Raw genomic sequence first — 17,491 nt, 5'->3', positions numbered from 1 at the left:
ATCTTGTATAATTTATTTTGTCTGATATTGACCATGGAATAAGACGTTATATTTGTGGTATATGTAGTAGGGATTTTGGTCAAAGTTTAGGACATGTTAGATGCTCTGTATCCTCCAAAGTTGCATATTTCTTTACTCACACTTAATTACTGAGGTAACAAGAGGGTTATCTGATTAAAAGATGCCAGAACAATGGACCTTGCTATGTTTTTCTCTATGATACTGAATTCTTCTGGCACTTGTTGAATTGATTCATATGAATATGTGCTCGCATTACTTGATGATGGTTAAATTAAAGAACACAAAGCTTATATCTCATTTTATTAATATATAGAGCATAACAGAAAGTTATTTTCAAGGTAATTATGAAGGCATGAGCCGCGGAGAGCTAATTCGTGAAATTGAACGAGGTCACGAGGAAATAGGGCGTTTAGAAACACAGCACAGTCAACTTACAGATGCAATATCTCGAAGGAATGACATGGCGGGGGAGAATACAGCAGTTTTACAGGTAAACCCTGACTACTATTATCACCTTATTTCTTAACTTTTTAGTTCTATATGGCTATATATTTATTTCACCGTAAACCCATCGTTTATGTTACCAAGACCATGAAATGTTTGCAGACAAAAGTTTTCAGGAGAGAGATCTGAGTGCAGTAGATTTGTGCAGTACATGTATGGCTAAATTCATTGGTTCTCTGCTGTGAACCTTACTCAGTCCCTGTTATCGTTAGGATGTTCCTTAGACTGTTCCAGTGGTAGCACCAGTGACCTTTTGTGTACAAGGTCATATGGGTTTTTGGAGGATTTTGGTGTTTTAGCAAGCTAACGGTCTTGAGTCTTTTGGGGTAGTTAGTGTCTTTTTTTTTTTTTACCAGTAAGTAGCATTAGGTAGGTAGTTTTTAGTTTTTACTAACTAGGAGTATTTACAAACTATAGGAATCATTTGCATTTATTTCTCTTGTGTAGTTTGAGAGGCAAGCTAAGTTCTCTTACCTTTCTATACTTTTCAGTGGCTAACTTATAATCTATATTTTATTGTACATCTGTTTGCCAGATTGTGATTATTTCATGTTGTTTCTTTGTTGTGTGATATTTTTGTATTGTATCCCCTTTATTTAAAATTAATTTTGCCTTTTAGCAAAAAAACTTATCAGGTTTTTCTTGAGAGAATAGAATTCTTATCTATTATTGTGTGAATGACCAGTGCTCACAGGAACCTTTAAGTATTGTATTTGTGGGTGATAGATATGTTTGTTGAATATCTTGTCCAAGCTTGCAGGTATTCTAAAGGCATGGACCACGTGTAAAGGTGTTTAATGAGGAAGACTCCTTTCTTGATGTCAGTGTTATTTCTACTGCTTGCTTTTTTAATGGCTTAATATTGCCTCCCAAAATCGTCTCCTCAGATGTTGTACAGAACTAAGGCTGGCTGGGATGCTACAATTGCTGCTTGGTACTGCATCTCCCACTACCACCTTTTGTCTTCTGTTGATGCAGACTTTGCTTTATTTATTAGTGTCTTACGTTGTTTAGGAGGAAATTTTTAAAGGTTGATGTTACTGTGTATTTTGTAATAATACTTTAAGATAAAATCCTTGATAAAAATGTGCTATTCATTTTAGATGTTTAGTGCTGCCCCAAGTAGCCATAGCCATCACTAGAGTCAGTTTCTAGATAGGGCTACTTCTATGTCTGTTATTATGACAAGGATTTAGCAGGTTAATGAGGGAGCCAGATACTTGTTGCTGGTACAGTACTTTGTTGGAGCAATGTTGATGTTGATTTATTCGTATAATGTTAAAATTTTTTATGAATAATTCTTACCGAACAGTAGTTTGTAATTACAAGAAAGAAAGTTGTAGAAATGAAGGTTGATATTTGCAAGATATTTTTATGCTATATTTTTGCAGGCAAAAGTCTCCGAATTACAAGGAAGAGAGGCAGAATGGGAAAGAGAACGCTCAAGTTTGAGAGAACTTATCAACACGCTAAAGGAAGATCGAATGTTTTATAAGGAAACAGCACAAAAGAAAGAGTAAGTACTTTTATTCTCTTTTAAATATGTATTACTTGAAGTAAAGTGATATTTTCAGGTTTTTTACATTTAATATATATTACATGAAGTAAAATTATATTTTCAGGTTTTTTACATTTAAACAAATTTGGTTATTAGACTATATTTGTACAGAAAGTTATTTCAGGTTATAATCTTGAGTATATGCTAAGTAATGCAGACATCTTTAGTGTACAGTTTTTTTTGTATTAGGTTATTTTATCTCACCTGCTTGGTGAAAAATCTTGTGTTCTGTTATATCCTAAAGGTTAAATAGAAATTTAATTTAATGTATTTTTGTTAAATGAATGTTTAACTATGCGTAAAGTGGAAAGTGATAATTTCTAGGTTGGCTATATATATATATAGTGATTTTTTTAATGCTCATTGTAGGTCTTGGAAGTTTTCCTAATTCTGGTTTTTATCAGAATTTTATCATGTTTGGGAAGTTTAAATTTTACATTTTTTCCGGGAGTTAAATTCAGTTTTTTTTCTGTTTGTTAATGCCTTCATCTTTTCATTTTGACTCCTTGTAGATAAGGTCATTATGCTGTCTTAGAGGGTCTTTTGAGTTCTTCCCATGTTTCAGTTTGTTAGTTTAGTTAGTGTTGTTTTTCCCAAGAGTTTATTACTTCTCTTTCTGTCGTATCAAAACTTCTCACTATTTAACCATTCCATATACTAATTTCTTTATTTTTGCCTTTGGTCTCTTGTCTAGTTCCCCCCTCATAAGTAGATAATAAGTAAAAATTGTCAAAATAAGGATTTTGAGCATTAGTTTGTATTTTTTGTAGATATATAATTGTCAGTGCAGGTTTTTATTCTAAGTTTTAGAATTTTTGGTGTTTTGAGTTATAAATATGACACTTTCCATTATTTCTTAGCAACGTGAGTAGAGAAGATTATATATAAACATATGACAAAGTAGAAGACTGTATTGATTGATAGTCTGTCTTCAGTACATGAAGGATGTAAATTGATTTCTTCCTTTAAGATGCTTTTATTGTTGTAATGAATAAGTTATTTCACTAATGAAATTAGTGAAATTACGTAGATGTTTAAACATTTGTATAGCTGCTGCTGTAGTAATTATTATGCTTCATTATAAACTTTGAAGTAAATGATAATTATCGTAACATAAACTTTTAGCTCTGTTGTGTTCATTGTCATGTATAGTATAGTGGTAAATGTGCGATTGTAATAGTACAAGTAGTTAACACAAAGCCCCATGACTGATTGGGTTTTTATTGCATGATGATATGATGAGTATTCATTAATACATTTTAAGCTAGAATACCTGGAAACAGTAGAATTTTAGGCATGAAGTATTTGGTAGCTTACTAGAAAAGCAACAGATTCATATCAATAGTGGAAGCTAATTAATTGGAAATGAGTTTCATGTATTTTTAATTGACAGAATATGACATGAACCAGGCATGTTGATGTGGCAGGAATCTGAGCACCTTGAAGTGTTACTGCAACACTCTTAGGCAACTGCTATTCCTGTTCCCTTTACTTGGCCTGACTGTGTTTCATAGTACAGAAGTGTTAAATTTGAAACATGTAGAACAGGTAGACACTAGTGGTCTTTGAGTATCCCCAGACACTGCATAATTTTGCCCAAAAGAGATAAATAGTGGTTGTAACTATTGCACAGGCATTGCTTAAAAATTCTTTTTTCATCACTGACTGACATCACTTTTTTGAGGATTTCAGATGTAGAAAGTGAGACTGAGGGAACTGTATATGAGTGATGAGTTGGTATAAAAAACTAATTTTTTTTTGGTGGTAGGGTTGAGCTGTTGAATGTCCTATGGTGATGAATAAAAAAATGAAGGGTAACAGAGATGCCTTGGTGATAGAATAAGTCAGGAAGAGGGTTGTTAATTAAGGCTGAGCCTCTTAAGTATGTAAAATAAGGTGCTGTCTGAGTATAGGTAATCACTTAGTAATCACAGTTACATACTATATGCATAAAAAGTAGCTGGTAATAACCCTAGAAGTCGGTCTCCAAGTGGCTATGTACGTATTTATAAATGAAAGGGTAGAATGTTTTGGAAGATGAGAATGGTGACTTATTTGTATACTCCTAGCCAGTAAAACTACAATGGTCCCTGGGAATAAGTATTCAGCCTATTGTGTGTCAAATCTTAAAGATAAAATCTTGAAAAGTAGGCTGTCCCCTTTAGGTAGCTGTACTTAAAAGAGAAGTAATATCCTAATAACACATACAGCTAACATGAGTGAAAAGAGCTATGATTTCATATGACTGGAATCCTTACCTGTGCTACTCACATTCAAACACACTTGTATGTTTTAAGTATGATCTGGGTGAGCCAGTAGGACACCATGTTCTCTGTGACATGCTCATGAATTTGGCCTATTGAGAGATGCAACCTAAGTGACTTCTGGGATCTCTTGTACTCCTTAGATAGCGATAAACAGCTCTTAACTGCACACAGAAGAATCTCCTCTTCACTAGTGGCAACAATTAAGGTGAAGGATGCAGTGGCGTTGTTTTTACTGCCTTTTGTTTAGGTCTTTGCTACAGGGATCACTGCAATAGCCCATCCCTGCTAAGTCCAGCATCTAGAATTAATAATTTTATCAGAAAAAATGTTTACCTCTGTCTTTTCTGACTTTAGATTCAGCTATAAAGCCTCCAAAGGTTTTGTATGGAGATATGGGGAGGTGTTTTTAACATTAAAGAGATAGAGCCACTAAAGATTTCATGTCTGCTAGAAAAAAATCAAATAAAGAGATATATCCACTAAAGATTCCATGTCTGTTAGAAAAAATTCAAAGTCTAGAGTCAAAGCCCCTCCTTGACCCTTGGTTGCTAGAGGGTTAATTTTATTTCTTCTGATGAAAGTCAGTAATTGGAGGAGTACTTGTGTCAAGTGGATAAGCACCCCATTGGCTTCATCAATCCTTAAATTATCTGTGCTTGGCTGGATATCAGTTAATTGTTGAGGTTATGCAAGACTTGAAGGTTGCTATTGCTGCTTTCTCTGCAACAATGCTGGATTATCTCTGTGTGCAATAGTATATGGGATAACAGTTATAAGTTTTTTTAAATTTTAGGAAATGGGGTTGAAGCAACAGTTTCCTTCAAGTTGAAGACTGGGCCTCTATACCATGTTATAGTTGAACTGATCAGTAAATTAACAACTGTGGATGAAGCTCTTGAACAGGTCTGTAAGGGGCATCTCCCATAAGCACCACAGAGCCTTGCAAATCTGCATGCAGATGCTACTCTGAAGGTAGATATTGTTTTGCTATACTGAGGTTGTCTGGTATGTCATACTTTCTTGGGGATAATTGTATATAACTAGGTCACAAAGTGACTAGGCCCTCGTGCCTCCTTGAAGAAGAGTGGGAGGCGATGGATTACTACCCCCTCCCATGAAGAATAGGTAATCAAACCAGAAGTAAATTCATCTAGTAAAATGTCAAGTCTGAAGAGGAAGTGTAAACCTGCTGTCTTGTTACAGCAGCTCTTTTCTGAATGCAACTGCTTAGTCAGTAAGTGATTATATGAGGCAGCAAGGCTACCAACTCAAGATACAAACAGAAGTGTGACATTTCTTTCTAGAATTTTGCTTTAAAGTCTTTAGTTGAGTCACCAAACGGTAATTGTTAGAGATAGTCTTAGAGTTATAGGAGGGAGAAGGCTTGGTACTGCTGAAACCAGAGCTAGAAAGCATAGAAGTCCAATGGGCATCAGATTAAATATTATTGGTAGTCCTCTTGGTCTTCAGTGACCATAGGCCCAGTCTGTGTTGATCTTAGGCAATATCATTCTTTAGTCTCATAAGGCTATGCATGGGATGCAAAGTTAAAGGTATATCATCTAGCCAACAATTGAATGGGAGGGGAATGAAGATAAATTGTCATTGTTTAAATGGGACAAAAGGAGAGGTTACTGGGAGGTAAATCAGCAGCCAATGTCTTAGGAAATGCCTTTTTAATGGTTCAGTAACTTTGGCAAATTCTAGAAGACATCCATACCTATTAAAAAGGTTGTGGTTATGGTGATGGCAATTTTAAGAAAATGATAAGGTATTTCTGTTTGCTTTTAACAAGATGTGTGAGATATATATATATAGATGAATATTTAACCCTTCAAATCCTAAAGGGGAATTTGAATCTAAAAAATTCTTCCATAATAAATAAATAAGATTTTTCTGCATTAGAATTAGTTGTATGGATCTCTTAGTGTTTAAGCATTTCTGCAATGCTATGCATATGATATTAACTCCCAAGAATATTTGTAGATACCATTTGTAATCATCAGCTGTGTCAGAAGAAGACTGGTTTAAACAATTTGTTTGCAATTTACACTGCAGTTTATCGGTTGATGTGTGAAATTTAAAATAAGTAAGTGTACTATTTGTGATGCTTTAGAGATTGTTAGTAGTTTCTTAGTCTTTGTTTTTAGTTTGTCAATTTTTGTTATGACAATTGGGATAATATCTTTGTAGGATTTCACAAACTGTGTTTTGCTCCTACTCACAAAGTCAAACAAGCAAAGATATATACTTATTTATGGTCTAATGATACTATTAATATGAGTAGGTTGTTAAAAACTTGACTGCAAAAGTTATTTTGTATGATACTAAAGGGGACCAAATAATTCAAGTTTCAGTTCGTGTGTCGTAGCTTAAACGATCTGAGATGAACTTTCTAAATATCCTAGGGTTGAAGATATATTTATTTATGGTCTAATGATGTCATTATTATGAATAGTTTTATGAATAGTTGTTAAAAACTTGGCTGTGCAAAAGGTAGATCAAAAGGTTTAAGTCAGTCAGGCCTTTCCAGATTTGATGAATTGCTGCAGGCTTTTTCACTAATATCTATTATTGATTTGTGTGAAGCAAATCTGGTCCTTAGTGGAGGACTTCTATCTTGCTGAACCAACTCAACGTAGTTGTGGTGGTGGTTGTAGGAACAAGAAATAGTATTTTGTCTGATAATCAGGGAGGAAGCCAGATTCTTTTTTTGTATTTTTCTGTGGCAGAGTTTTAACAGTCTTACTAAGGAACGTCAGGACCATTTTTGGCTGATGAGTTTCATAAAATTCAATGTCTTATTAAGAATCCTAAAGTTAAATTCTTTTGGAGTGAGCCAAGTCTGTCTCTTATGTTTCTAAGAGTCCCAGAATTGTCAAGGCTTTGTTATGAGGCATTACTGATTTATATTTTTCCATATGAAATGATATATTCAGTGAATTATTACTGAGGCTGAGTTTCAGAATTGTCCTCCAGGTGTAAATCTGGATCTGATTGCTTTCACTGTGTAAGCTAGTTAATGTAAACAAGATACAAACCTGATTGTAGTTTTTCAAGTTATGAAATCTTAAATTAAAATTTTTGATCATATCTAATTGATTAGGATTCCCTGACTGACAGAACAATATTGGTTTGATACTTCATAGCAAGGTGTGTTTTTGTTATTTTGAACCTTTATGTTCTAGTTCATACTGTTTCCTAGAAGTGTAAATAGACAGATACTAATTTAGTTAGTCTAACAAAACTTTTTTTTATTGAAATGGAAACTGTGATTTCCTAATAGTTGGAGAATGGTAAACAGCTGTGGGATTCAGCTTTTTGTAATTTTTTATTTTTTTTTTATTTTGGTAATTGAATGTCTAGATGTAGTATTTTGATATAAATGAAAACAGTTAAGAAGTAGATGTGTTGCTGCAAACACACATTTTCCTGTATTAATTGTTTTGATGTGCCAGTAGGTGACGCAGTAGGACATCCAAAACTGATGTAACTATATTAGTCACTTGAATGTGTAACATATTACTTATCTAGGTGGGCATTATTCTCATTCAGAAACAAAATGTTACTCTTCAGGGTTATAATTAGATAGGGAGAATGATGTTTCATGACCAGTGTTGTTTCACCTATTTTATTGGTTTTATTAACAGTATTGATTCACGCATTTTCTTTTCTCATACTGTTCAACACAGTATACTGTATAGTATTCTGTTTCCGTAATGTACCCGAATCTGCACAGACAACTTGCTTGCATTTGAAACTAACGTCCTTAGACTTTGACTGAAATATAATGCAAAGAACACATCCTTGAACAATGTAAAAAGAAGGATCAAGCAGAATCATCTTTTTTAGCAGCTAATTCCATTGAATGTTATCTCATTTGTTGGAAACAAAGTTATTCCAGAAAAGCAAATGTACCTTATGTAGGAACTGTTAAAAAGAGCATTGAACTCAATCCTTGAGACATTGCTTATAGTATAGTAAACAGGTGTAGGAAGTGCAGGTGGTGGTCAATGAATAGAATATCATCCTACTGTACACATGTAAAATACATGGTTTCTATTGAGCCTTACCATGCTTTTTGATGTACCATGTTTGATGGCATATGAGACTTCCTAATTCCAGAAGGGAAAATTTTGAAAAATTCTTGTGTGCACATATAAAGTATATCCATAGTATTATTGAAGTATATAGCTATAATTTGGCAGAAAAAACTGACAAAACATCCAAGAAGGACAGCAAGAAAATTTTTATGAAGCAGATTCGGTTTATTGTAAATATAATCTGTGCCACCCCTCCTCCTCTGCCTCCGATTGGAAATGACAGAGGTGATACTGAATTTATGAGTGCTGAAATTTTCCAAATAAAAGAAAAAAAACACAATTGTGAGTTAGGAAACTATTTAAAAGTTTGTGTATTAAGATTTTCAGTAAGTTTAAAATGAAGTTATTTGCAGATTGTGTTTTTGTTATGTTACGTCGATGTGTAAGCCTAGCCTATAGGCCAGTCCATGAAGGATCTGCTGGACCAAGGGATATACACTGCAGCATATCATGCATGTTTTATGTAAGACCTGTTGCTAAGTAAAGGATCCACTGGGCCAGTGTACAGTCACAGCAAGTAGAACAGGTGAGATCATGAGGACAAACCTGTCCCCATGATCTTCCAACTTGTGATCCCTGCTGCAAAAGATGAACTGGAAAGCAAATATGAAAACTCAGTTACAAAGGTATAGCATGGAACATTCAGAATGGCTGAACAGTCCACAAGCATTCAGTAGAATCATTCAACATACGAAATGTACAAGCAAATTTAAACAATGAAACCCTTAACCAAACTTAATGAAGACCAAGAAAACTTATTCATTAGCATGGAGGCAAATCAATAAAAAAAGGCAATAATTAAGAAGACAATCTTGAAGCCCTTATCATATAGCTAACTCAACTGGAGTAGAGACAACTTTGTATTCCCAAACAAACCATAAGCATTGTTTACCATTCATGCTGACTACCGTCTAGTAAGGTGAAGATGCCTATAGCCAACATTGCAAATATTTTCCTGCTATCACTAATTCACTCATTTCCCTAGAAAAAAGAATGTAATTGTGTGAAACAAATGAATTTAGATGAGTGAAGGAGAAGAATAAATTGCTTCAGAAAGTCATAAAAGAGCTAGTGACCTTTGGAACTTCGAGCACTTTCACAGAGCTACAGGTGCTCTTACAGAAGTTTTATGGGTATTTGGAGGCCACAAATTTGGTTAGATTATAAGGTTGTGATGAAACAATCATGCAAAATTTGTATTTATGTAGGAACCCATCTAAAATTCCCTACATAACTACGTATATATATTAATGAGCATACCCTATTTCAAATTTAATAATCACATGATATTACAGAAAGTTATGTACAGACAACCAAATAATGACCTACTGTTAATGCAACAGAGGTATGTACTACCCAATTAACTTACCATCAGTTCATTTACCTGTACTAGTATATATGGGTAGTTACCTCAGTTTTGGATAGTGCCATATGAAAGGGAAATTGAAGAAGGCTTGCATGGTAGAAGTCTTAGGTTTTTGTACTTTTAACTAATGTCTGGAAAATTTAAGATAAGTTTTGTTTTTATTGATATTTTTTCTTGATCCTGACTTTACCACACTGATAGAGAGATCACAGTTCTTCAGTCATCGTACCAGACAACACTCCTTCGACAACATCTTGGTTTAGTCAGGTGTGCAATAATGCATTGTCTTGGCTTTTTTATTATCTGTTTGGAGCTTAAAATTTATTAGTATTTTGTGCCTTATTTTTTATCATTGGCTCCCCATTAGCTTATGCATCACTTCAACTTATAGTATTTGCTTTACTTGAACATTGTCTTTTATTAGTTCAGAATGGTTAATCTTAAACTATGCCTCAATGTTTAAAAGAAAATCTCTTTGTTACATCCTCTTTTCCATAACTCAGCTATTCATGATATTTGTAAAGATTGTATGTCCATACAGTTCTGGTCATTATGTGTGGTTGGTAAAGTTAACTATCTTATCTGGCTGATGTATCAAGGTATGTTAGTGTGCTGTTAAACAACTCTTGCATCTTTGTAGGTAGTATTCCTTATACTTTACAGTATTTCCCTTTGCTGTAAGTGGTTGGCTTTTAAGTTTTCATAGAAATTAGTCCCTAAAATATGTAGTACTGTGATTGAAAACAGAGAATGTACTGGAATGCTTAACACCTCAGAGGGTTAGATCTTCTTAGAATTGCAATTGTTATGTAGTTCAATCAGACCAGTAAAAATGCTTGATATTTTAGGATTGGTGTATAGTTTCTGCATAGGCTGTCTACTTTTGTTTCACAGATAGATTTACTTGGAAGAAAATATTTAATAGAAATTATCCAGTCATTAAATAAAGCCAGTCATATGTAATGGCTGCATTCCCACTTTGGTTACACTTTGAAAATCCCCATACCCAACAGTCTTGTTTTTTGTATAGCATATAAAGGATAATAGTCTGGCAGTGAATGCATCATGCCGAAACACAGGTGTGGATTAGTCACCTTCCTCTCTCCTTGTCAGCAACCAGTGCTGTTAACAGCTTTCTTCAGATTTTACCAGCCTGGTTCAGCATTGGGATTACTATTTTTCTGTTATTCTAACCAGTTTCTCATCTTTTAAGTGCTGTCAAACAGTACTATGAAGAGGATGATTTTATCACTGAAGAAATTGGATCTATTTAAAACTCTTAAGTGCAGGAGCCAGATACTATTCCTATTTTGAGGCCTGCAATATTGATGACCGATTCATCTTTGTGAATGACCAGAGCAAGCCGATAAAGGATTATTACGGCAAAGATTCTTTGACTTTTTTTATGGAGTGACAGAACATTCTTCCTTTTAATGTAACACCTTAGGTAATCTTATGGCAGCAGTTCCAAAATTATAAATTCAGTTTCTGATAAGCCATAACTGATGAAAGGAAAAATATGGAAAGCAAGATGCATTTCTTGATAGAGGAGTGCCTAAGAACTATCTTTGATAAATCATATGAGCCCATTGCACATACACATTGTGTTGACTAGTGTTTATAAATGCATTGATGGTCTTTGAAGCCTATCGCATCCTTTCAGTAGTTTGCTGGGGGAGAGGCAGTAACTTATTTCAGGTAGATAAAAAAAATAAATGCTTGTCTTGTATGGATTACTAACTTTTCAAGAGTATTTAAAGAATAAGATGGTTTGGTTGATATTTTACAACCCCCCTGCTGTAGTTTACTTAAACAAGTACCCCCATCAAAAGCTTTTTAGAAGCAGTGGATTCCGGGTGAAGGATCTTAGTGGAAGATTTGTCGCACAAGTCATGCCAGTTGTTGGAGTGTCAAGGTGTAGCTTTTCATCTGCTTGAATGAGCTAATTTCCAAAGATATCATTGTACCCAGCTATCCTTGAGTAGCCCAAGAGATACTCTTTTTACTCTTTTCTTTGGTGTGTGGTATTAACAGTTTATTATACTGCAATACTATACATTTACTTATCACTTTGTTACTATACTCGTTTTTTGTATTATTTTATATCTTAAAGTGTATTTGGTTAAATGAATGCAGTAAGATTTTTCTTCAATATTTTAAACAAACCTCTCAGTTGATTTTGATTGTACTTCATCAAGGACCAGTAAATTTCTTGTATATATGGAATTGTAGGACACATTTCTTATGGGCATAAAGCTTGATAAAATCTTTGTAGACATGCTAATAATATTTAAATTGAATTCACATTCTCAGGCATTAGTAGCAGTGAACACTGAAGGATATGTGAATTGAGAAAAAGGAAGGGAATTTGTTTCAGGATTACAAAACTGCAAATAACTGTTTGCCTTATCATAATAGCTTCTATTATGATAAGCTCATATTTTAGTGGAAGTTTGAGTAAGAAAGTAAGAATTGTGGGTCATTGATGAAATGATGAGGTAAATAAACATTTTGGAAATGCACCAAGGAACTTTATAGACGAGTGAACATACACAGTCAATTATGTTAAATGTTAAAGAAAATGAAAATGAGCTGGAAGAAGTTGGTGTAATAAACAACCAATGGAAATTATAACAGATGAAGAGATTAAAATGGCCCTCAGGAAGATAAAAAATTGAAAAGCCAAGGGCCATATAGAATAACAAGTAATTTAATAAAAGCAGCATGTTTTTCCCGATCCTGCATTTACACCTCAGTTGCTTGGTACCTGTACAAGCTGGGGGTATGTCTTCCTTATGTTGTTGTGCCATTTGAAAATTAGAGTTCATGTCTTATTTAGGAGCCCTGAAATAATTTTATTAAAGGATGTTAAAACTTGAACTTGAGTTTAGCTGACAGGGCCTTATGTTGTGTATGAATCTTTGAAATGTCAAATACAATGGCATAAGATTACCCAGAGTTCAAAAGAAACGGTAACCAGAGATAGAAAACAGGGAACATCACCAGTCTATTTTGATTTGTTGAGGGTTGTGAAATTTCTGATTATTGTTATCACAACTCAATCATGTATCACCCTTTTTCTATAAATGCAATTATTCAAATGTCATTGAACATAACAGACGAGAACCATGAAATTTTCACTGCACATGCTTTATCCTTCCTACTGGTACAGGTACTGCTTCCACTTGGTTTGTTTTTGTGTGGGACTTCATGGAGTAAGTTTTAACATTGCTGGTTTGCAAGGATCACCAGGATCACCTTTGTCAGCAGCCATGCTTTTCTCAGTATTTTTACTTAGTCCCTTCATGTTCATGTGTAGTTTGTTGGTTTGACACCTTCCTCTTGTGGGTTAAGATGTTGTTTCTTTCTTCTTCTTGTCTCATTCAGTGAATTTTTGCTTAAATCATCTCCATTTTCATTTATGTTCTAGTAACTTAATGTTTTTGGGATGGGTCATTATTACTTTTATCGTGAACATGCTTATTCTTGTTCATCCCTTTTGAAACACTATATAACTTTAGTACTCAGTAACCCTTTTTAGTTTTGAATGATTTAATATTTTATTATCATTGGCTGCTTTTTCTCTCACTGTGGTTGTTACCAAGTGATTTTGTGGTTCATAATTTTGTGAATACTGTTATTAAGTAATATGATAGTTTCTTTTTGGTCAGCGATAGCAGTCATGTCTCTATGATGTGTTGTCATTCTACTCATCCATGAAGTGTTGTACTTGCTGACAAACTTTGTCATGAAAAATAGATATGCACCCCTCAAGGGCTTGTCCAGCCTTCTGTCCTAGGTGGGCCTTCACAATCTGGGGTCACCAGACCCTTGGACTCATTAGCAACTTTGGATCAGTGTTCAACATCATTCCCAAACAGCTCCAAAGAGATGTTGCTTTCCAAACAACAGCGATGGGTAGACAATTCCAAGTTGGAAAATCTCACCCTCTCTTTCTCGGAGAAAATGAGTGTTTGCTTGCTTTTTAGATATTATATCCTTAGGTGGGGCTTGCCTCTAGTGTCATCAGATGAATTGGGCCCCTATTGGGGTAGGGTCAGAGTCAGGGTCAGGGGTCATTGATACTAAATGGCACAGTTATTCCCTTCCTTATCTGGAATCTTTGTATCATATTCGAGTGGCTAGAAAGGTTGCGAGCCTTGCAGTTCAAGGTGGGGTTGATAATTTTTCAAGTAGCTGGCTATCGAGAATACTTTATTTCTACAGCCGCCTCTTTATCATCCCAAATGAAACAAGAGGTTGGAAGCCCAGTCATTGATTTCATCCTACTCAAGATGTGCATTTCCAGATGGATATTGGAGTTGCCAAGGAGGTTTACTGGAGAGGAAATAACTTTATTTTGTCAGGGAAAGGATGAAACTTGTTGATTTTCCCTCAAGTGTATTCAGATTTCTTTTCAGATGACTGACTGGTCATGATTTCTTTGAGGGAGGAGTTGTGGAGGCTTCAGTTGACACTCTTCAACTACTTCACTTCTTAGACCTCCAGATCTTATGGAAAGGTTGACTTAGCAGCTTACCAAGAAATGATTTTTAGTATGAGGAAGAAGTTGGTACATCCTCATTGATACATTTCAATGACTGGATCAAGTGTAATTTGTTCTTTACAACTGGCTCTGGGTCTGCTCCCTTCAGTTTCAGCTGACTGGATAGTTGTTGGCATCATCCAAGCCTGAAGATTACCAAGTTATGTTGGGGTGGTGAGATAGAATTAATCTACAGAAGGGTGTTCCCCTTGTGTCTCCCACAGTGGACAGTTGAAGCTCTCACTTCATAGGTCTCAAATCAGTGGAATATTGCTGGTGGAGAAACAACAACATATTATGTTCTAGAGTTATGATCTTGGTGTACATCATATCAAGAAGGTTCTCACTCTGAAACCCTTTTTTGTTTAGTAGTAAAGTCTTGTGTAGACCTGAGGGGATTGAAACATTATAATTAACAGCTTCAGCAAAATATGTAGGAACTGTCCTCTTCCCATCCCATCTTTCCTACAAAAAATTAGGAAAACATGGAGAAAGTATCAATGGGCAGGACAGAGCATTCATAATGAGGATTTTGCAGATGAGAGTGGTTAGACAGGGATTTTGGCACCAACAGAAATGAGGTGAGATGAATAATGGATTTATTTGAACAAAAAATTTTTTATATATAATCATGGTGTTAAAAAAGTCACCATTATGATCTTTGTAACTGTACCCCAGGGTAGAATGTGTCTGAAATCTTTGTCCTATCATGGAAATTATATTTCTAATAAGGTACAAATGTTAAGATGGTTCTAGTGACATCATTATCTCAGCCTATTAATAGTTTCCAAATGATCCTGATTCAGTATGTGAATGGCATTTTCCTCCTTCCTTGGGATGCTGTAAGGATGTCTTATTTTTTTAAGGACATAAAATTGTAGGAAAGAAATGAACATCATAAAGACCAATATTTTATGTTGTTCTTACCTTCCAACCATTTGTTAGTGTTACTATAAACCAGAAATTTAGATACAGAACTTAAGCCATCAAGGGACCCACTACTTATTAAGTGCTTTTGTCTACTAATGACAGTCCTTCACCTCTTCATTTTGAATGACCTGGAAGCATCTCAGTCTGGCATTGAGTGCTTACGTAATTTGGTCTTTAAACATAGAGCTTTTAAAACTCTTACTATTTTATTCACGGGGTAAACTTTCCCTTACATCTAACACAGCCGTTCCATTTGTTACTGCTTTTTTAAGAGGGAAATGCAACAACACCATTGTGTTTCATGCTTTTCATAATATGTGAAGGAGTAATTTGGTTAAAATCTTTAACTCAGTGTTGTGCTCTTTGAGTAGTAATATAGTGTAAAAGGCTGTACTATACTAATAAAAGGTTGCTGAAACTAAAAGTATTTTTAATGGTATTAGTTTTTAGAGTTTTTATTACGGCTTCTTAGTGTAGGCCAGATCAACTTATCCTCTAAATCATAAGCTAAAAGACACCTACAAGTGTCATATTAATTTATATATATTTTAAAATCTTGCATAGTAGGCATTGTAGTATGTTAAGGCAGTGCTGTATATAATCAGTAGTATGGGAGTATTTATATAAATTAAATGTAAGTTTTAGTGTTGGTTTGTTTTTATTTAAAATGTCCTTATTAACTCTGGGCTGACTCTAATTGTTATGCTTTAACATACTCTGATAACTAATAGAATTTTTAAAGTTTCCTTTTTCATATAAACATAACTCCCCCCTTGCAGTTAGAGCTTTGATATTAACACATGTTAACTGATTGGCATGGTTTCTAAAGCTTGGTCTAATTAGTCATTCATCATCTCATAAGTATATGTATACAAATGTTTGATCTCTGCACAAATTATGGTCTGTAAAGAGATTAAGGGGAAAGTTTGATGGAGGGAATATGACTGTGGTAAATGAAATAAGTTGGCTGAAAGTAAAGTTACTTGAAATTAGAAAGTACATTGCTGTTATTTTTACTTCTGCCAAGAAGATTAAGTACATATATTTGGTTCAGTTCGTTTGTCTGGTTGTTTGTTACCAATACACAAAAAGTTAAGCACGTGTGTGTATTTATGTAAATATTTTACGAATGGTTAGCTATATAGCTCCAGTAAGTGAATAGGACAAAACTCAACTGCACACAAACTTGACCTAGCTTGATGGCTTCATACCAAGGTAGACTTTACAGATATGAGAGCCATGAAGTAAATATATGACAAAACTTAGTAACTTGGAACATTCTGGTCCTAATTACCCCATTACAAAAAAAATATATAAAAAAAACTAAAACAAAATTAAATACCAACAATAAATTTTGTCTCTGAAGGGAAACATTTTAATAGGTTTTAATTATCATTGCTGTATTTTACAGTTGTCAATAACCAAGGTGGTGTTATTGAAGGTAGCCATACATAATAGGCAACCTATCTTTAAACAAAATAATTTCAATTTTAATGGATTTTACACTATAGTTACATAATAAGCAACTAGATGCAACAGTTGTAAACTGTACAATGTTCATAATTTGCATTTAAAGTGTACATATCCCACTTTGGATGTGTGTTGACAGTGTAATTATAAATTTTCGTATAACATATGTAGTACATAAATTTTATTGTTGCTGTAAAGGATCTTGAATAGGCTTAGAATCAATTTTAAATTAATGCTTTAAAAATGCGTGCACACACACACGCACACACACACACACACACACACACACACACACACACACACACACACACACACACACAGAGGGAGGGTGGGTGCAGGCTAGGTCTTCATTAGTCACAGTCACTGAGTTAGGCAGAGCCCATTGTTGTACTTCAGAAAAAGTCATATTTTGTCGTGACAGATCCTCCAATATACAAAAATGTACCGCTCTGCTGTCTCCACCATTATATACAGTAGTATTTGGGCACTAATAATAGGGGAATGCTATGAAAGGGATGGAAAAAGCTCTAAATGTTAATTTTTTTGTGTTGGGGTGTCTTCAAAGAAAGTCTGACTGGAGTTTCTATCTGTTTGTATCTCACCTCGCTCTGTAAAATTTCTTGATGATCACAGTTTTTTTTTTTTTTTTTTTTTTTTTTTTTTGTTATAAATAGTTTAACATGGCTGTTGAGCAAATTTGCTAGACACTTATGGGTTGTTCAGAGC

The 17,491-nt window shown here is 34.4% G+C and overlaps 1 protein-coding gene across 7 annotated transcripts in view; it reads left to right on the top strand.

The window, feature by feature from the left end:
• Positions 1-17,491, top strand: part of LOC135195621 (IQ domain-containing protein E-like) — a 176,384-nt gene that overhangs the window by 94,094 nt on the left and 64,799 nt on the right. For 6 of the 7 annotated variants that reach the window (XM_064221962.1, XM_064221960.1, XM_064221963.1 and 3 more), the window contains 3 exons: positions 360-511; positions 1,917-2,041; positions 10,021-10,086. In XM_064221962.1, the coding sequence (XP_064078032.1) occupies positions 360-511; positions 1,917-2,041; positions 10,021-10,086 (343 nt within the window). The remainder of the gene's footprint in view (positions 1-359; positions 512-1,916; positions 2,042-10,020; positions 10,087-17,491) is intronic. The other variant, XM_064221961.1, reaches the window with a different exon arrangement.

This window comes from Macrobrachium nipponense, chromosome 16 (genome assembly GCF_015104395.2).
Source record: "Macrobrachium nipponense isolate FS-2020 chromosome 16, ASM1510439v2, whole genome shotgun sequence".
Lineage (NCBI taxonomy): Eukaryota > Metazoa > Arthropoda > Malacostraca > Decapoda > Palaemonidae > Macrobrachium > Macrobrachium nipponense.
This window is presented reverse-complemented; position numbering and strand designations above follow the sequence as displayed.